At 45.7% G+C, this 21,882-nt stretch overlaps 1 protein-coding gene across 4 annotated transcripts in view; it reads left to right on the top strand.

Moving 5' to 3' along the window:
* Positions 1 to 21,882, top strand: part of LOC129124881 (contactin-4) — a 274,201-nt gene that overhangs the window by 226,779 nt on the left and 25,540 nt on the right. For all 4 annotated transcript variants that reach the window (XM_077184664.1, XM_077184663.1, XM_077184665.1 and 1 more), the window contains one exon: positions 12,443 to 12,570. In XM_077184664.1, coding sequence (XP_077040779.1) covers positions 12,443 to 12,570 — 128 coding nt within the window. The remainder of the gene's footprint in view (positions 1 to 12,442; positions 12,571 to 21,882) is intronic.

Raw genomic sequence — 21,882 nt, forward strand, 5'->3', positions numbered from 1 at the left:
TCCTAATTAGTGCTTAATTACTTTAAACAGCCAGAAAGAAAATGGCAAGAGGACAGACAGCACATCTTTCCCAGGCTGGTGCCAGGGTACAAACCATGGTGATATTTTTATCCTGATTACTTGAGAGATGAATTGCCAGCAGCGTCTTTTGGACACACAGCCTAGTGACACTTCAGCAGAAAAGAAAACCTCAAAGGATGCTTCCCATCATTGCTTCACATTAATTGTGTTGACTCTTTGTATTTTTTTTTTTTTTTTTTTTTTTACATAAAGCACCTGTGCAATTTCTTGAAGGCAGACAGGTAACCAAAGCATCAATAACTTGTCGGGTTTTCATTACATCCTGCCCAGGCAAGATGAAAAATGACACCCTGCAAATGGCTTTCTGAAGTTTGTCCATCATTCATCTCACTTTGCAAAGACTGTGGCAGAGATGGCTCTACTTCATTGCAACATCTGAAATAACTGACTTGCCCACTTATTTTAACCAATTTGCTGTAGAAAGAGAATGAAATGAACCAGGAAGCCACTGGATTCGGTGGTCAGGAGTCTTGGAAAGCCATTGTCCCTGCTGGCCTCCTGTTCATAAGCTGTTTGCCAGCAGGAGCTGGTTTTAGCTCTGTGCTGATCTGGAAGTGCCCAAGGCCAGGCTGGATTGGGATTTGGAGCAGCCTGGTCTATGGAAGGTGTCCCTGCTCATGGCAGGGATGAGCTTTAGGGTCCCTCCCACCCCAACCCATCCTGATTCTGTGATCACACCATGTTTTAGCACTGAAAGTGGTGGAGTCCCCATCCCTGGAGGATTAAAAGGATGTGGCACTTGGGGACAGGGGTCAGTGGTGGCCTTGGCAGTGCCAGGTTAACAGTTGGACTCAGTGTTCTTAGAGGGCATTACCTAAAAATTATTTCATTTTTTATAACTGTTTCCAGCTAAAGCTTACTAGAGAAGGATAAGAGACTTGTGTAGAACCCAGGTTTGGTGCTGGTTTATTTTGTGTGCATCAGTAAACTAGGCTGATCCCCAAAATCTCCATTTCTCCCATCTGCTCCTGTAGAAGCAGGAGCTGATTTCGGTTTGCAGCCGCAAACTGAGGAGCGCAGTCCCAGCCTCTGCCAAGCTCCAGCTGGAACGAGCCTGTGCCGTGCCTCAGCCTCCTGCAACATCAGCAATCTGTTCCTGTTTCCCCAGCAGATCATTTGCAGCGTGATGTTGCTGTAGGGCTCCGTGAGACACGTGTAGGACACCACTGCTGCCTGTGCTGCTGCTGCAGCCGGCTCAGAACCGGGCTGGGGCCAAGCCCCCAGCGCTGCTGCGCCCCAAGGGCTCAGGGCAAGTCAAAGGGCTTTCACCTGATGCTTGTGGGTTAATTTGAAAAGCTCTTTAAAATTTTAAGAGCTCTGCTTGCAGAGGTGGAGCGGGTGAAGGATCCAGAGCTCTGTCCCAGAGGCATCTGACCTCCAGAGCACGGCGAGATGTGTCCTGTTCAAAGAGGATGAAGATATCCTTAGGAGAAACATGTCACAGGGGGCCGAGAGAAATCAGCAGGCTTTCACCTGGTGCTTGTGTACTCATTTTAAAAGCAGAGCTCTGCCTGCAGAGGTGGAGAGGGTGAAGGATCCAGAGCTCTGTCCCAGAGGCATCTGACCTGTGGAGTGCAGCCAGACGTGTCCTGTGTTGACATCCTTAAACACAGGAGGAAGATATCCTTAAGAGAAACCTGTCACAAGGGGTCAAGAGAACTCATCAGGCTTTCACCTTGCTGCTTGTGGATTAATTTTAAAAGCAGCATTCTGCTTGCAGTGGTGGAGGGGGGAGAAGGATCCAGAGCTCTGTCCCTGAGGGATCCAACCTCTGGATTGCAGCCAGATGTGTCCCGTGCTGACATCCTTAAAAGAAATGTGTCACTTGCTGCTGTTCCTGCTTGAGGTCTCTCAAGGTTGTACGATTATTAAATTCATCTCTGGGTGCTGAACACACAGGTACAGGTTGTTCCTCCCTCAGTGCAAAGCTGCTCCAGGAAGGAGCCGGTCCCTCCCCACAGGAGGAGGGAGCAGGACGGGGTTTGCTCCATGGTGAGTACACCCCACAGCCACTGCTTCCCAAAGAAATGCCTGTCATCAGCCTCCTGAATGCAGTTTGGAGCTGATGTGCAGCTTCCTGCTTGTCCTCTGGCTGGTAATGATTTTAGTATGCCTGTAGCATTTTGAAGGAAAAAATTATTATCAGATGTTTCTTCTCTTGGGTGTTCTTATGGTGAAGAGCAAGCAAGCAATGATTTTACAGTTAGGGCCATACTTTGAGATGCACTTTTAGAATCCAAGGAAATCATTACATGTCTAAAGGGGAAGAAGGATTCCTAATGAACATTTCAGACTTGGTGATGTTTTTGATGGCTATTCAAGCATCATTTTGAAATCGTGTAAATGTGTCCCGGGATCTCACAAACCTGTTAATGTCCATTACAAGCCGAGTGCGTAATTTCTCTTTGTACTTTGGGCATTTTTTGTTGGAACCAGAGGGAAAGATGTGTTATCTTTGAAAGGCTGTGCCTTTGGGCTTGAATTTGGGTGGTATCAGCTGGAACAAATAAGCTGAGAATGCATTTGCTGCCTCTGCTGAGATCTCACGAACGCTCCCAGAAACCCTTTGTGTCAGCAGCTGAGGCACTGAAAATCTTGCATGGATGTTTTTTTTCTCATAAGAGAATAATTTTTATGAGCTCCAGTGGAGTTCCCTTTGATTGTCATGCTCCACAAACCTCCACAGCAGTTGCTGTAGGTAGAGGGTGGTGGCTTGTCCTTTTCAGGAATGCACTGTTGGCCTGGGTGCCTGGATGTGCACTCCAAACACGATTCCTTGGATTTCCACTGTCCCTCTCTGTGGACTAGAAGTCATTTAATTCCCATGCCTTGGGCTATAGCCAGTGCCCTGGAAGAATGAGCACAGCAAATATTTCACTGAACATTAGATGGAGTGAAAGCAGGAGTGGCTTTGCTGCTGCCCAGACAGGATTTTCCTCGCTTGCAAGCGCGGGAGGACGCATGTGGAGAGCTGTGTCTCTGCTGGCTAATTGTGGAGAAAGGGAGGGCTCAGCTTTTCATGAAGTGCTTTTCAGTGTATTTTGTTCCTCCACTGCCACCAGAAGAGCTGGTCCAGGTCCTGAGCCCTTTGTTTGGAGAGCGGAGCACGCCTGTCCCTCGTGGTGCCATCGCAGCACCGCAGTTCATGGTTTATCAGTCAGCTTTGTCTGTAAAATGAACTGCCAGCTGGAGAGGCTGTGTCAAAAGGGCCATTTCCCTGGGGGATGGTCTTCATTTCCCACCAAAATCAATGGAAAATTGGCTCTTTGCACCAGACCCTTCTGGACTTGCAGAATCTTCCCGTATCAAATTGCCACTGCCTCGCATCTCAGGAATGAAAGCTGTTGTAAAAACAAAGCTTTGCTTTACTCAAATCTGCTTGCTCAAATATTTATTTGGATGGCATGAGCTTTCTGACTGTATTTATTTTAATTTTGTGTGTAGTAAAAAAAAAGAGTGCTTGGAGAGAGAAGGCAAAAAGGTTTCTATTATTTGAAATTCTCCACAGCCCCCTCGCTCCCTTCGGGGTCCCTCACAGTTCTTGTGTTTGGTTTTCATTTGTTTCCTCCTGTTATCAGCATCCCTAAAGAAAGATATTTTCCAGAGAACTGTTCTTCTTAGATAACCTGGGGATATTTTTGTATTTGAATTATTACTCCAGGCATCTCTGAACAATCTACATGAAGTCTCTAATAGCTGTAAATGCTCCCTTCTTTTCCTCCTGCCTCCCTGCTCCATCAGGATGAGGTTCTGTCACTTCAGACTTGTCTTAAAAATGTACAGACCAAAGGGAAGATGATGACAAACCACAGCTTTTGTGTTTATAGATATTAATAATGGCTGGATGCAGCATTATTGCTTTGGACTGCTCTGTCACCGCAGATACACAATTGGTGGAAAAAGAAAATAGTGGGCAAATGTAGGATGCCAGATCTGTGGTTTAAGCTGATGCTGAATTCAGTGGCAGTGTGCTGTTGGATGTTTCCAAAGGGGCCACTGCTATAATACCAAAACTAGTTATCTGAGTAAAAGATGTTCTTTTTTCTTTCTATTTAGAATATTATTGACAGATTTTTATGATCAGTCAGTACTAAAAGAGGGAGAGTGACTTTTTCCACGGACAGACAGTGCCAGGACAAGGGGGAATGGCTTCCCACATTGGGAAGTGGGAGATGTTCTACTGAACTCAATGCAACAGGATTTTCCCTCAGTTTATTTGGAGCAAATATAGCTCTTACCTGAAAATTAATTATAGGGGGGTTGCTGTTAAGAGGCCTGTCAGCTGTCATGGATAAGGCAGGAGTTATCTACTGCTGCCTTCACTGAGAGAGAGACGTGCACTAAATTAAATGGGCTTGGACAGAGGCTCTAAATTATCTCAGGCTCTCCTGTGAACCATGAAAAGACAGGTCCTCACAGACAGATAAACACTGCAGCAGCTCTGGGTGAGGCACAGCCAGCAGGGCAAGAGGGTGCAGGTGTGTGGGAGGCTGCGTGCACAGCAGGAGAATCCACTCCGTTGGGAGTTTGGATGGAAATGGAAAACTCAAATGGAAAACTCATGGTGCTCCAGCACAGGGATCATCCTGCCTTCCCCTTGGATTGACCTGACAGCTGTGGAGCAGACCCAGCTTGTCCCCTCCTTGCTCAGGTTGGTGTTTTGAGCCCTCAGCATGTGCTGGTGTCCCACCCTGGTGCTGGTGGTGTCCCTTTGTCCCCCTGTTCAGAAACATCTGGAGTGACAGGATGAGGATGAAGCCCTGCCTGCTGAGGGGGTGCTGAGAGTTTGGGCTGGCGTTGGTGAAGGGTGAGAGAGCAGATTGTGCTGCAGGATGTGGCTCTGAGGAGGCAAAAATGTTGCAAAAAAAGAGGTGAATTTAGTGTGGGAGAAAAGTTTTTCTGGAGTCTCCTTAGGTGATGCCTCCACAGGGCACAAGTCATTCACCTTCCAGTGGGGTTTACTGGGCAAAATCAGGTTTTCTGTGTTCACTTGACTTAGAGCAGAAAAAATAAAACCCATACCAGGAAGCAAAGCTCATTGAGAGAACAGGGGGAGCCTGAAGTGCTGCTGTGGCATGGCAGGGGCTGGGTGGGGTTTAGGGTCAGGGCTCTCCCCCTGTGCACAATCAGAGCTGGGAGCCCCAGGAGCCTGGCTTTGGCCTCGGGGTGTTTTATTGGAGCTGAAGGGAACAGAAAGCTCTGGCCTGGCTGTGAGTTATTTATGCTACACAAAGGTTGGAGTCACACCTGGGGACAACATCCCAGGGCCACGGGAGTTATTTATTATTACCCTGAGCCAGCCCATTCTCCAAGTGATGAGCAGGTACTACTTGTGAGCTGTGTCCCTGATTGTGGGTGAGCTTTGCTCTGAGCAGTAAAACCTGTGAGGATTTATAAACTTCACTGCTTACCCAAAATAGCCTAATGGCCAGTACCACATCCCTGAGATCATTTTAATAACCCCCACTGCGTGGCAAGCATTGTTTAAATGGTGATAAACAGCTACAAAGATGTCCGATAGAAATAGAAACAATTTGATAAATAATGCAATTGCCCGGAGTTGTGGCATGAGGCAAAGTTGCTGTCAGGCTAAAAGTTGCTCCAGATATTCCTGCCAAGGAACTCTGGGAAAAGAGGGAACAAATACAGTGCTGAGACTGCAGTCAGGGCTGCCTGGTGCTTCTGCTTTCTTCTCTGCCTCCAGCCCCCCAGCCCAGGCACAGCAAACAATAGGCCATTCATCATGTCAGCTGAAATACACTGTTTTTCACAGGTTCATTTAACCTAAATCCTCTCTCAGAAGACGGATTATCTCTTAGAAGAACTCTGGCACCAGTGTCTCTTTTCAATAGCCACGTCACCACTGCCACAAAGGCTGTACATGAAGGGATCAATGGTAGTTTTATCTCAAATTGCACTCAGTGTGTGTTTCTTCCAGCTGACATTCATTTAAATGCTTGCTCTAAGACATCTTTTCTCCCTGTAATAGAAAAAAGATCGGACATCCTAAGCATTGTTTCGTGGGGGAAAAAAATATTTAAAATATTCACTTGGCTAAGCATGAAATATTTCAGCTGCGTGTGTTTAATCGGGAGTGAAAGCAAGGGTAGTTATGCTTGTATTTCATAAATTAAAATGCTAAAATGATTAGATAAGAAAACAAAATACCTTACTCCATTGCAGCAGTGCTAATGAAACCATTTGAGAGGGGAAAAAAAAAAGAAAGAAAAAAGTCACTTTGTAATTCTGAGCACTTTTGCTGTGAAGGAGCACAGAGCTGTGATCTGCAGTGCTGGGGCTGTGCTGGGTCCCTCGGGAAGGGGAGGCACACCCGGGCTGCCACATGCTCTGCATTTGTACTCCATTCATATTCCATTCATATTCCATTCATATTCCATTCATATTCCATTCATAGCCACATGTTTCCACCTGCTGAACAGAAAAATAGAGGGCAAGCTGTGAGGAATTCATTGAGGGATCCCTGCCGAGCCACCTGGCTGAGCAGTGCTGTGGGACTGGGAATCATTCCTGCTGGGAAATCAGGTGGGATGGGGAATCATTCCTGCTGGGAAGTCAGGTGGGATGGGGAATCATTCCTGCTGGGAAATCAGGTGGGATGGGGAATCATTCCTGGGGACTGGGAATCATTCCTGCTGGGAAATCAGGTGGGATGGGGAATCATTCCTGCTGGGAAATCAGGTGGAATGGGGAATCATTCCTGCTGGGAAATCAGGTGGGATGGGGAATCATTCCTGGGGACTGGGAATCATTCCTGCTGGGAAGTCAAGTGGGATTGGGAATCATTTCTGCTGGGAAGGTGGGGTGGGATTGGGAATCATTCCTGCTGGGAAGGCCAGGAGGGATTGGGAATCATTCCTGCTGGGAAGTCAGGAGGGATTGGGAATCATTCCTGCTGGGAAATCCAGAGGGATTGGGAATCATTCCTGGGGATTGGGAATCATTTCTGCTGGGAAATCAGGTGGGATTGGGAATCATTCCTGCTGGGAAGGTCAGGTCAGATTGGGAATCATTCCTGCTGGGAAATCAGGAGGGATTGGGAATCATTCCTGCTGGGAAGTCAGGTGGGATTGGGAATCATTCCTGCTGGGAAATCAGGAGGGATTGGGAATCATTCCTGCTGGGAAGGTGGGGTGGGATTGGGAATCATTCCTGCTGGGAAGGTCAGGTCAGATTGGGAATCATTCCTGCTGGGAAGGTGGGGTGGGATTGGGAATCATTCCTGGGGATTGGGAATCATTCCTGCTGGGAAGGTGGGGTGGGATTGGGAATCATTCCTGCTGGGAAGGTCAGGTCAGATTGGGAATCATTCCTGCTGGGAAGGCCAGGGCCTGGCCCTGCTCCTCCTGCTGCCAGGGCTTAGCCCTGCAAGGTCAGGTGAGCTCCAGCCACCCTGGCTCTGCAAGGTGGAAACGTGAATATGAATGGAATTCATGTGCTCCAGGACCTGGTTGCTCCTGGAGCCACACAGGTGTTCTCAATCAAACTCCAGAGTGACCTGTTCTGGTGGATGCTCTAAGCCTGGGGTTTTAAGGGAATATTCTGTCAAAGCAGGAGGCCAGGCTGAGCAGCAGGCACATTTTGGGAGATGCAGGTGATGCAGCCAAGCCCCCAGAGGTGAGATTTCCATGGAGCTGCTTACTGACACTCAGGTTTGTGATGAGCTCTGGGACTTGGGCAGATTTCCTGATTTCCTCTTTCCCTTCTATTCCAAGTAAGGGTTTGATCTCATTTTCACAAAGTTGGTGATAAAACTCTTCCTGAGCTCAACAGGACAATTTCTATCTCCAAATGCACGTGTTACTGCCTGAGGAATATTTATCTGCTCCTGGGAGTGCTGCAGTGGGCTCCATGAACCCACCTGCCCTGCTCCCTCCTGCAGGTGACACACCTGCTGCTGGGGGTTTCCACACCTGCTGCTGGGGGTTTCCACACCTGCTGCTGGGGGTTTCCACACCTGCTGCTGGGGATCCTGAGCTGGAGCAGCACCACCAGCTCAGAGCCCGGGGATTCTGCCCTGCTCTTCCCCCTGACGCTGCTCCAGCTCTGCCTCATTGTCAGCACCACATCCATGAGATCATTTCAGTAACCCCCACTGCATGGCAAGCATTGTTTAAAGGGTGAGAAACGGCTGCAAGGATGCCATGAGCTCTCCCATCCATCTCCAGCTGCTCCTGGACACTGGGGCTGTGCTGAGCCAGCTGTGATCCCTCTGGGATGGGTGTCCCAGCCAGCCCTGCCCTCTGGCACTGGCAGGGAATCTGCTGAAATGCAAAATACAAAGCCATAGTTAAACTAAATCACACTTTGAGGAACATTGAGTATTTGAGTACATCTGACTCATCCAGGTATGTACTAAATGTTTTAAGCTTTCCTACTGGCAGATGTCTATTTTTTCTAAGCGTTTTTTCTAAATTTAAAATTTATTTTTGTTGCCTGTTTGTCTGTACAGTGTTTCCATTGTTGCAGCATAGTGGTTTGATGACTGTGACATAATAGTTCATCAAAGAACACAGTGTAGATATTTGTAAATAAAAAGAAAACAAACAAAACAAAAAATTATTTTAGAGACTAAATGCAGTTGATTCTGCAATGAGAAGCAGACTGTGGGATTAATAAAAGTGGCATGGTAAAATATGATAGAATTACCATTTTTCAGAAATATTTGAATTGTCCCTTGTGCCTGTCCTTGTCACAGGAGCTGCTCTGTGAGCCCTGGCCCTGCCAGCTCCTTTGGGGTGCTGTGAAGTGTTCAGGGATTTCTCCCATTTGCTGCTGCAGTGGCTGGCCAAGGCTGGGGAGGGATTTTGTTTGCAGCATTTCCAAAGGTCCTTTGTCCCCAGAAGAGTTGGGATCCAAACACTGACACAGGCAGCTCTTGGTGCAGTAGAACCCAATGCTTCAGTTTAGGAAACAAGCAATGCTTTTATCTCCTAATTCCAGACGTGTCTTTGCTCTCTACGGACCTGAAATCTCCAGCTGACAGCACAGACCCCCAGATTCTCTCTTACAAATGCTGTGTCTAAAACAGATTACTTTTCTTCCTATAAGGATGCTAAACTATCTTGAATTGTCTTTTTTTCTTTTTCTTCCTAACGGATATTTTTTCTCTTCTTTGATTTTGCTCTGATTAGCAGTGATGTTAGCAGCAGAACAGTTCATTAACCTGTGCCAGGAGAGATTTATATATTTATTTATTGATACCACTGCTGTTAGTAGAGAACCCAGAACATTTAATAGCAAGTCAGTAGCTCCTTTGTTGAGTTTGCAGTGGTTTAAAGAGGTGCACACTCAGCAGCCAGCACTTTGTTTGATGTGTGTGTTTATGGGAAATGTGGTTTGTTTTTATGCCTTCCCAGGCATCTGGTTAGGAAACATTTTTGAGGGTGCATTTCAGAGGAGAGAGCCCACTGAGCAGTGCTTCAGTCACTTTGAACTTTGTGTCTTGGAAGAACTTTTTCACCCAAACTGCTGGAAGTTGTGGCTGAAGGGTTTGTTTGCTTTCCAGCCAATTAGCAGTTTGAGAACTCAAACTGAAATGAGCCTCTCATCTCGTTTAATGCAGATAGGTCTGCAAAGAAAATTTGGGAATTAGCAATATCAGTGAGAGGCCTTCCTCCCCTCTCAACTAACTGTGACAAATTTCCAAGTGTTCAAATAATTATTTGTTAACTTTTAGCACATTGGATTCAGATTAGAGGACAAAACATTCGCTGTAGAAAAGCAGCTTCAGCAAAAAGAGCCACATAACCATAAGGCCTCCTAATCAATGAGTCACAGAGAGGTTTTAATGGTCTGATTTATTTGGAAAAAAATCAGTTAACTTGTACAGTTATCAGTCACTTTTAATGCTGCTCGTTTTCAGGAGTTTGGAGGGAGGTGCTGAGAGACCAGAGGAGAATTAAACATCCCTGGGGCTCTCTGGGGCAGGGCTTTGGAGAGCCCAGGGCAGGTCCCTCCTGAGCTCTTTGCAAACCTGCCTGGGGTTAAAGGATGTCCGTGGGCTCAGGGTAAAGCCTGGGAGCGCAGCCTCAGCTTAGGAAGGGAAGGAAATAAAGGCAGCACACCCTGAGATGTGCCAAAGCTGGATTGTCTGGCCTGATCCAAAGGGGTCCCCAGGGCTTTCCAGTCCTCATCACCTGAAAACCAGCCTGACACTGGCAATAAAGACAAGGGAGAAGGAAAGCAATAGCAGGAGAAAGACAGAGACAGAAAAGGCATTAGAATTTGAAATTATATCCGGCCTCATCAACAGGCACAATTAAAATGATCCATGGAAGAGATAAGCCAGTAAATAGCTTGCAGCCATATGGCTGAAAATAAAGCGTAAATAACTAAAAATAAAACCTCAACTGTACAGAAATAATCTAAACCTCCACTTTGTCTGGCTTTCCTGGGGTGGCAGAAGTGTGGAAGGAGGGAAGGAGGGCAGAGCCTGGTGGGGCAGTGCTGGAGCACAATGCTGAGCTTGGCCTGGTTTGCACTGATTGGAATTTTAATGCTTGCCAAGGGCACCTTGAGCTTTCAGGAAGGTCCCATTGTTCCTGAAGACCTGGAATTGATGAGAGCAGGAAACCATTCCTGGGGAGCTGCTGAGGTCCTTTCCTCCTGATTTCTCAGTCCACTTGTGCAGAGCTCTGCTGGCATTAAGGATGCAGGAAGGCTTCTTTGTTTTAGTGAAATTGGGAAATAATTGAGCAGGACAAGGCAGGAATTAATACAAGATTTTCCATGCAGCTCTGCAAGTGGGTGAAGCTGAGAAAGCAGATTGTTCTGCAGGATGTGGTTCTGAGGAGACAAAAATGGTGTGAAAAGAAGTGATTTTAGTGTGGGAGAAAGGTTTTTCTGGAGTCTCCTTAGGTGATGCCTCCACAGGGCACAAGTCATTCACGTTCCAATGGGATTTACTGGGCAAAATCAGGTTTTCTGTGTTCACTGACTTAGAGCAGAAAAAATAAAAACCCATACCAGGAAGCAAAGCTCATTGAGAGAACTGGAGGAGCCTGAAGTGCTCCTGTGAAATAAAACAAGGAGGATGGGGAATAGGGGTGGGGAATCACCCAGGAATTAACATTCCATGCCCACCTGCCTGCTGCCCTCCAGAGACTGCAGAACCCCCCCTGCTCAGGTGTGCAGGTGAGCAGAGCATGGGGGTGAAACAGGACATTGGAACCTGCTGCAGACAAAGCCCTGAGTGACACACACAGGCACAGAGGTGGGGAGGGAGGTGGGGAAAAGCCATGATCCTGCTGGGAAACCTCAGAAATGGGGACACTGCTCCAACACATCTCCCTGCACCGCGAGGCAGCAGCGCCGAGGCTCCCACAGGGCCAGGGCTGGGCTGGGGCTGCCATGGAGGGAGAGAGAGAGGGGTGAGCATCACAGCACAGACTGTGGGAAAAACCTCCACCAGCTGCTGATGTGGGACTGAAAGCTGCCCTGGAGTGAGGACACGGAGAACTCGTGTAAAGGATGCAGTCAGGATTTATGGAGCGCGTCCGTGGAGTCGTGCATCATCTCCCAGGGCAGGGCAGGGCTGGCTGCTGCTGCACCACCATCATTAGTGCACACTCAGAAGGAACAAACTGCTATTGGTGGACTTCATTTTTAATTTTTATTTTTAATTTTTTTATTTTTAATTTTTTATTTTTATTTTTTATTTTTAATTTTTTAATTTTTGGTTTTTTGATTTTTGAGTTTTTATTTTTATTTTTAATTTTTAATTTTTAATTTTTTTTAATTTTGATTTTTAATTTTTAAATTTTTTATTTTTGATTTTTGAGTTTTATTTTTATTTTTAATGTTTAATTTTTTAATTTTTACTTTTAATTTTTAATTTTTAATTTTTTTTATTTTTAATTTTTTAATTTTTATTTCTAATTTTTATTTTTAATTTTTTATTTCTAATTTTTATTTTTAATTTTTTTTAATTTTTAAATTTTTTATTTTTAATTTTTAATTTTTATTTGTAAAGGACATTTGCTTATTTTGTTTTTTTTTTCCTCACTGCTACTATTATACTATTATTCTCCCCATATGATACTATTATTGCCCTACAACCTGATTATAAAGGGAATTCCAGTGAGGCAATTAATAAATAAAACAAAAATCAGCAGTTTGGAAAGAAATACTCAGGGACTGTCCTTGCTGCAGAACCTGGAGCCTGAGTGCTGCCTTTTGTTTGAGACCCACTGAGATACAAAGATCCTCACTTGCATTTTGTACCTTTTAAACCAGCCTTAGCCAAAAGAAACACAGGCTGAAGCTTTGGTTTTGTGAAGGCTTTAAAAAAAAATAAATAAAAAGGGGGAACTAAAGCTGCTGTGCTGCTGTGTCCTTGCAGAATCACAGTCCTGGACGATGGGAGCCTGCGCATCGTCAACGTCACCAAGGCGGACGCGGGGAGCTACACCTGCATAGCCACCAACCACTTTGGGACAGCCAGCAGCACGGGCAGCCTGGTGGTGAAAGGTGACTAAAACCCTTCCTGTTGGGGCTGCCTGGGGCACAGGCTCCTGCTTGTTTTCATTATTCCTCCTGCAGGGCTGAATTTCAGCGTTTCAGGAATGCCGGGTTTTGATTCGTGTTCTGTCAAATGTTGTTTGCAAAAGTAGAGGCTGTGATTTGACCAAGATATTTAAAGGAATAATCTGACAAAGTTATTTAATTTGATAAGCAATGAGAGGAGCTGACAAATGTGTTGAATTAATTTTTGCCATGCCTGATGAGTAGTCCAGTGTCTGATTAATTATTATAGGCCATGAACATAAAGATTATTACCCTTACCCTCTATCTCGTTCTTCTTTGGGGAAAAATCTGTATTGGAGAGCAAATCAAGAAACATTGATTACAAAGTGATAAATCAATCAAAAAGCTCTAATGCTGTCAGTTTTAATTCTCCCACACATTTGCAGTGATGGATCATAGTCAGAGGCTGTCCTTGTCAGCTGTGTCTGTGGTACACAGATAATACTTTAAATGTTTCAATGTGGATTTTAATCCATGGTTTTTTATAGCTGGAACATATCAACATATCCAGAGGTCCCTTCTAACCCCAACCAGTCTGGGATTTTCTGAACCTGCAAAGGGAAGCATTTGGACCCCAACAATTCTTCAAGTTTGGGGTTGTTTTGAGTCCTTTGTGAGGCATTTGCCCACGTTGGTCCCTGAAAACAAGAACAGAGAGGACCAGAGTTAGGTTTCTCTAGGAGCTGATTCTCTTTTTTCCTAATCTGGGTTGTCCTAAGAGGCACCTGCAGCAAACAGCCAGGAAAGGGCTGCTCAGGGAACAACAACATAAAAGACTTTATCCATTATCAAAATTATGGAAGGGACCTTAAAACCCATCCTGTCCCACCCCCTGCCATGGCAGGGACACCTTCCACTGCCCCAGGGTGCTCCAAGCCCCAGTGTCCAACCTGTCCTTGAACACCTCCAGGGACCCAGGGCCATTCCCTGGGCATCCTGTGATCAGCCTCTGTCAGTCCCAGAGCAAAACTGGGGAGCAAAATGGTAAATCCAGCCCCAGTCCCCCTCCCCAGGGACGGCAGCAGGGTGGGGTTCCAGCCCCAGTCCCTTCCCCAGGGTGGGATTCCAGCCCCAAATCCCCTCCCCAGTTCCCCAGGGACGGCAGCAGGGTGGGGTTCCAGCCTCCAGTCCCTTCCCCAGGGTGGGATTCCAGCCCCAGTCCCTTCTCCAGGATGGGATTCCAGCCCCAAATCCCCTCCCCAGTTCCCTAGGGACAGCAGCAAGGTGGGGTTCCAGCCCCAGTCCCTTCCCCAGGGTAGGATTCCAGCCCCAAATCCCCTCCCCAGTTCCCCAGGGACAGCAGCAGGGTGGGGTTCCAGCCCCAGTCCCTTCCCCAGGGTGGGGTTCCAGCCCCAGTCCCTTCCCCAGGGTGGGATTCCAGCCCCAAATCCCCTCCCCAGTTCCCCAGGGACAGCAGCAGGGTGGGGTTCCAGCTGCCCAGCTCCAGCTTGCCCACAGCTGGGGCTGTCCTGGTTTCCCACCTGCTGCAAGACCCCAGGGGGAAAATCAGGAGCTGCAGTTCAGGGATTGCTTCTCCCACCATAAAAAAGCCAATTGCTGGAGGCAGCAGTGACCAGGCTCTGTTATTCCATGGTTTTGTAGCTTCTCCTCCCTCCCTCCCAGTGCTCAAGGAATATCCTGCAGCTCCCAGGACAGCCTCAGCATTGCTGTACCTGATCTCTGCCTTTCTGGGCTCCACAAATCACTCTTCTTCCCACAGAGGTGATAAAGGATTAGTGAGGGTCTTTTCCCCCTCAGTGCTCTGTTTTGACTCCATTCCATTTGCATTAATGGCAGTGACACATGTGCATGAAGCACAGAATAAACTCTCCAGCCTGAGATGTGGATATTAGCAGCAAACTGAGAAATGCAATTTCAAAATCTGGCCCATAAAAAGTATAAAAGAGCAGAAACTATTCTGAACTCCAAATGAACTGTGTAAAATATTGTATTATAGAGTGAAATGCTTGAGTCTCTCTGCCCTAAGTAAAACATGTGTGAGTTTGGACAGAAATATGAGTGAATTCCTTATTTTAACTCAGTTTTGTGGTGTACAAAAAGACTAATTTAACAGCTGGTGTGGTTCTTGACCTTAAGGTATGCTTGCATTCTTTTCTAACTCTTCTTATGTCATTGAGTAAAAAACTGTGAAGGCCAAGACATTTTTTCTAACCTTCCTGTGTTCCTCCATTAATATTGCAGGCTATCCTTATTTTTTTTTTTTTTTTAATTTCCTTTCTCAGGGAGAGATGCCTACAGTGTCAGAGACAGTGCAGGCAAGGATGGGAGTGGGAGAGGAATATGTTACACCAGAAGCAAGGAGCTTAAAATAACTCCCTGGCAAACAACCAGAGAGGGATGAATAAATATTCATTTTATGCATGAGTAGACAGTTTAAAAAATATCAAATCCTGACAGGTGCCCATAGGGCTGGGCATTAACATTCTGTTGTCAGGCTGGGTGAACCCCAGTGGTTTTCTGGACCAGTGCTCTTGTGCTTTGGGTTTGTTCTGTTGGCTGGTGCTAAATGAGAACCTCTTGGCCTCCAAGACCTGAAATCTTAGAAACTTGCTTGTACAGTTTGACCTTTAAATTAAACAGCAGGATTGAGTTTGTAAGGCTGGAGAAGCAGCTCCTTCCCAGGCAGTGTTCAGAGCGCTGTAAAACATGGTGTGTGTTTCCATGTATTATAGAAATATTAATTTTCCATCTTGTTCCCTCAATTTTTCCTGTACTTGAGGCTAAATGTTCCATTCTTGCAACACACAGAAAGATGAGAGGCTGCCTGAGCACCAGGGGGATTAAATGACAAACAGAGCAAACAGGCAGAGGCTGTACAATAGGAGTTCATTTGTGTTTAATGCAGGGAGAGGAGCAGGGAGCTGCTGCAATAAAGGCTGGGGATGTGGGGAGCAGCAGGAGAGGCTGCAGCAGGGCTGGGGGGGAGCCCCATCCCATCCCATCCCAACCCAGCTGGGTTCATAAAAATCAGGGGAGCAGCTGAGCCCCGTGTGCTCCTCTCATGGCATGAGAAGGTCCCTGGCGTGCAGGATGTGCTCCCAGCAGGCTCAATAAATGGCTTTTACTTCAGCAAAAATAAAAAAAACTTCTTGCTTTGGGGACTGGAGGTGAGTAGCTCCTGGTCCCAGTGCTGGCACCCCTTCCCAAACACCTGCTTTTTGTGGGCTCAGCTGGAAATCCATCTAAAGACATAGATTTTTATAAATATAAATAAAAATAAAAATATAAATAAATATATAAATATAAATATATAAACTCATAGTTTTATATATAAATATATATGTAACTATAAATATATATCTAAATACATAGATATATATAAATATATATGTAGGTATAAATATATATCTAAATACATCAAACCTTATATATATAAATAAATATTATATATTTATAAATAAATATATAAATATTTATATATAAAATAAATATATATTTATATTATATTTATATTATATAGATATATATAAATAAATATTATATATGTAAATATAAATATCTATCTAAAGACATAGCTATATATAAATATATATATATATAAAAATAGATATATAAAGACATAGATTTAAATACATTTCAACTGAAACTGATCTCTGACTGCTTGGTGGGGTTGGTGCCTGCCTGCTCCCCTTGGGGAGTGCAGCAATTCCAGTCCCGTTGGTGCATCCCTGACAGGGGCAGTTTCCAGTGGCTTTATTTGCCTCTTTAATTATGATGCACCTTTAACATTTTCCTGCTGCTGTGAGCTCCTCTCATTTGGGCTGTCACGGGAGGGCTCAAGGCAGTAAAAGCAGAGAACTTTTGCTGCTGGAATCTGTAGCACTTCAACAGGAAAAGAACACAAAGATAATGTCAGGAGGTTATTTTTTCCTCACGCTTGAATAGACTGATGGTCTTGATTTTGTCCAGCACAGTGATTCAAATTATTTCATATAAAACAGCACATTTTTCATTCCCAGCCTCTTCCTCTGTGTGAGTGTTGAGGTGCTGCATTGCAGTTAAAATTGATTAAATACTGTAAATTCTGGGCCCATTATCGAGTCACTTTTCAGAGACTTCAGATGTTGCTGCCTTTAAACCTGGAGTTCTTGCTGTGTTTGTTGCAGTCCTTTAGGACACAGCATTTGCCTTCTGCAGAAAGGGGCAGAGGGATGTGATGGTCCCCTCTGGCTGTCTCTGTTCCATCATCATTTGATCAGAATTGAAAATCCATTGTTTGGAATTGGTGTCGTGCTTGCCTCGTGTCTGTGGGGTTTAGGTTTTGGGGGTTTTTAATCAGTGAATTCCAGTACCTGTGAATTTTACCAGCTGTTCTCAGCCCTGTTGAGTTTGGAGTAACTGGGATAACGATTCCTTGCAGTGGGGCTTTAACTTTTTCCCCAGGAGGAAGAATGAAGCACACATGAAGATGCTGAGGGGCTTTTGGAACATGAACCAAGGGAAAATTTCAGCAGCCACTGAAATCCATTGACCTGTTTCAGCACTCCACATTCCCAGGAGCCCTCTCCAGAGCTCCCTGATTTTTCCCCTTTGCTCCCATGGAAAAGCTGTCCCAGGAAGCTGCTGCAGGCTTTTTTTTATTTTCCATCCCACCCATCCATGTTTTAGTGCTTTGCTCATTTTGCAGCACGAGTGGCCCCTCTGTCACTGAGCTCTGCCTTCTTCCTGCAGTGTTTAAGGTCATGCAAATTCTTTATTTTTCTCTCCTTATTGCTCAACATAATCCTAAATTCATGTTGGTTATGCCTCAGGCCTTAAAAAAGGGACCTGGTTAAGTGATACCTGCTGTTGAAAGCTCAAAATATAATTTAAAAAAGAGAGGAAGAGTTTGAAGGAATAATCCCAGACAATTGTCCATAATTTTTCTGGATAGCACATGAGGTTTGTGTTCAGCTGGTGTCAAAACCAAGATAAAGGCTCAACTCTGAAACCATCACAAGAAGTTTTCTTATTCTTAAATTTTGTTTTAGCATTTGCTGAACACAATTTTTATACATAGTTCAGCCATGAATGAATATTTCTTATCAGGTCTAAGACATTTTTTTTTTTTAAATTTCATGGAGGAAAAGTCAATTTAGAGTATGAACTTTTACTCCAGAATCTCTAAATCAGGGATTTGCAGGCAAAAAAAGCTCAGGCAGTGCCATGGAGTTATGCAGGCTCTGATTTATTCATGAGAACATGTTATGTATTCTCATGTTTAAGAAATAAAACTTATTCCTAAGTTAGGAGGAACCTTTCTTGACTTCTGAGTCACAACCAGCAGCGAAGGTTTGATTTCCACAGCTGACAAGGAAAGCCACAATCTTTGGCCGTGAAATTGCAAAGGAAAATACTCCTCTCTAATTGGGCTATTTCCACTGACACCAATTATTTCCAGGACACAATTAAGGCTCTTTTGCTGGGTTTAAGTAAAATGATGACCCAGAGCACTGCGTGGAAGGCAGGATTATAAATGAGAGAGCTGTGCCTGCCCCTCCCTCCCTCCCTCAACCCTGGCAGCCCCAGTGCTTGAGCTGCACTTTGCTGCATCTCCTTCACTTCTTGTCCTTGAATTCTTCTTCCCTGGCTGGGAAATCCTGCAGCAGAGGCTGGGGCTGGAATCTGAGCTGCTGGAATCCTGCAGCCACCTCGGGGTGCTGGCAGCCTGCAAGGAGCTCTGCTCCATCTGGCACTTGGAACACAAGGTTTGAGCAAGGATTTCAGACTTCCAGGCAACTTCCCTGCTCATCCCAGCTGCCAGGCAGCCCAGGCTGCTGTGTGGTGCTGACCCACATCACCTGTGCAGGTGTGAGGGGCTCAGGTTGAGTGTCAGCACTGGCAGGTGAAGTCTGATTCCCAAGCTTGTTACACCTAGGACAGGAAAAGTCTGATTCCCAAGCTTGTTACACCTAGGACAGGTAAATTCTGTTTTCCCAGGCTTGTTACACCTAGGACAGGTAAATTCTGATTTCCCAAGCTTGTTACACCTAGGACAGGTAAATTCTGATTTCCCAGGCTTGTTACACCTAGGACAGGTAAATTCTGATTTCCCAAGCTTGTTACACCTAGGACAGGTGAAGTTTGATTTCCCAAGTTTGTTACACCTAGGACAGGTAAAGTTTGATTTCCCAGGCTTGTTACACCTAGGACAGGTAAAGTCTGATCTCCCAAGCTTGTTACACCTAGGACAGGTAAAGTCTGATTTCTCAAGTTTGTTACACCTAGGACAGGAAAAGTCTGATTTCCCAAGCTTGTTACACCTAGGACAGGAAAAGTCTGATTTCCCAGGCTTGTTACACCTAGGACGGGTAAATTCTGATTTCCCAAGTTTGTTACACCTAGGACAGGAAAAGTCTGATTTCCCAAGCTTGTTACACCTAGGACAGGTGAAGTCTGATCTCCGTCCCAGCCCTGTTCAGGTGAGGACCTGAGGTCATCAGAGCGATCAGGGCAGCCCCAGAGCACCCCAAGAAAGATGAAATTGTTGTGAATCCTGTCAGCATCCCTGTTTTTCTGGCAGCTAACTGGAGAAAAAAGGCTTTGATTATCCTGAAGTGACAGAAGTGGCACAATGAGAAGCAGATGCCTCCTGTGCCCTTGAGCTTTCCCCAGAGCCTCCCCTCCCTGGGCTGCTCAGAGGCAAGTTTGGCTTCTGATTTCCTGAATGTGAACTTGTCAAACACAACTGATCCTGCTCTGGGACAGGGACAGGACCCAGGGAGTGGCTGGAGCTGGGCCAGGAGGGTTTAGGTTGGATTTTAGGGAAAGGTTCATCCCCAGAGGGTGCTGGGCACTGCCCAGGCTCCCCAGGGAATGGGCACAGCCCCAGAGCTCCAGGAAGGTTTGGAAAACCCTCCCAGGGATGCCCAGGGTGGGATTTGGGGATCACCCCCCCAGGGATGCTCAGGGTGGGATTTGGGGATCACCCCCCCAGGGTGGGATTTGGGGATCACCCCCAGGGATGCCCAGGGTGGGATTTGGGGATCACCCCCCCAGGGTGGGATTTGGGGATAGCTCCCCCAGGGATGCCCAGGGTGGGATTTGGGGATCACTCCCCCAGGGTGGGATTTGGGGATAGCCCCCCCAGGGATGCTCAGGGTGGGATTTGGGGATCACCCCCCCAGGGTGGGATTTGGGGATAGCCCCCCCAGGGATGCCCAGGGTGGGATTTGGGGATCACCCCCAGGGATGCCCAGGGTGGGATTTGGGGGTGTCTGTGCAGGTCAGGGGCTGCCCTGGATGCTCCCTCTGGGTCCCTTCAGCTCAGGGTGTCCCAGGGTCCTGTGATTCCACACCTGCCATGATCTGTGAGCAGGGAAGGGTCAGTGACACCCTGAGGATGATGATGATGATGCTGAGGGTCAGAGTGAGCAGCCATGGCCCCTTTGGGGACATTTCCTATCACAGGTTTGTGGCCAAACATTGAACTGTGAATGAACAGCACAGTGAGAGCTCTCAGGTTCTTCCTGGGGAAAGAAAAAATCCCAGTCAGCTGCTAAGGACAAAACCAGTGAATGGCAGAGAGAGAGATGGAAATGAAATCCAATCCAGTAATAAAATCAAACTCCAGTGGGCTGCTCTTAGGGCTGCTGAATGAAGTCAGCTCAGAGTTTCTTTTCCTCTTGTAAGCACTTACTGCTCATAACAAATAAAACTTGTAAACATAGCACAAGTGTTAAGCTTCATTAAATTTGCAGCAGACAATTAATTTTTTTTTCCAGGCAATTCAGAGGTTCTTCTGTAGTACTGATTTAGTTTAATTGAACATATTACCACGAGCAGACAATAAGAAATATATTGAAGATATCCATCTGGCTCCCAGTGCAAACCTCGTGCTCGTTTGCTGGGGCTGTCACAGCCCTTACTAATTGCCTCATTTTGGCTCCTTCACAATCAGTGTGATTTAGCCATTAACATGATAAAAGTCATCTTGGTGAAGAGCTTGATATTAAAAAGCATAGATCTCCTGCCTTGCTCTGGTGCCACTTTTGGACTAATCTCCAGCCTTATGGGAGTGATGTTTTTCAAAGCAGAAATTCACATTGATCAATTCCCACAGAGCAGCTGCTGCAGGTGCCGTGTGCCCGGGATGGAGGGGGTGCAGCTCTTGGAAATGCTGCACCTCTGGGTCTGGGGAATGCCACAGATTCTCCCCTCTCACCACCTCCTCCTTTCTCCCTGCAAGCCCCAGCCAACCTTCAGGCACATCAAGGCTCTTAAAACTGATCATTGCTCAGGTAAATAATGGAATCAACACTACAGCAAGTGCTGATGCTTATAGACACACCTGATTCAGCACATAAAGTGGGAAAAAAATATATCTTTAGAAAAGTTCAACCATTATGTCTGAATAACTTGTAGAGGGACAAAAAAAGCAGTATTTTTGTTCTGTATTTTTACCTTAAACCCACAATGTATTGCAGGGTCAGCATTATTGCAACATCTCCCACTACAGCAAAAGAAAAAGGTAAGAACAATGCCTTTAAAAGCTCAGCACTTTTGTTTCAGGAATTTTTCTGAGCTCTCCCAAAAAAGCAGGAGGTTCAGGAGTTCTCCATGGTCAGTACAAGACTGGGTTGTTTGGCTCATCACTGAAGGGCAGATCCACACATCAGCTGGCAGAGGAGATGACCTGTGGGTTAAACACAGACTCTTAATGAGACAAAAGCAGGTTAATGAACAGTTTTCATCAACTCACTTCAATTTATTTTAACATGCTGCATTTCAGAAAGGTTAAAATATTTGTCAGTTTTTGAATACAAATGAAAGCCCAGAGTGGCTAAAACAAAGGCACAGATCACATCTAAATCTGAGTAAATGCAGTGTGTGTGAGTGAGTTTATGGGTGTGATTGGACAGAAATCATAATTAACAAATTATTCTGCAGTGAGGCCCTGGCACAGGGTGCCCAGAGAAGCTGTGGATGCTCCTTCCCTGGAACTCGATTGATTTTGCCAGAATTTACATTTTACTTTTTGTTTTTTGCCAGAATTTACAGTATTTAATCAATTTTAACTGCAATGCAGCACCTCAACATTCACACAGAGGAATAGGCTGGGAATGAAAAATGTGCTTTATTATCTGAAATAATGTGAATCCCTGTGCTGGACAAAATCAAGACCAAGGCCAGGTTGGACAGGGCTGGGAGTGGAAGGAGATTCCTTCCAACTCTGGATATTCTCCTTATGCCCAGCCCTGGTATTTGAGAGATCAGGGGCCACAGCTCAGTTCCTGCAGCTTTGTGTGCCTCTGC

Source organism: Agelaius phoeniceus, chromosome 11, assembly GCF_051311805.1.
Source record: "Agelaius phoeniceus isolate bAgePho1 chromosome 11, bAgePho1.hap1, whole genome shotgun sequence".
Taxonomy (NCBI): domain Eukaryota; kingdom Metazoa; phylum Chordata; class Aves; order Passeriformes; family Icteridae; genus Agelaius; species Agelaius phoeniceus.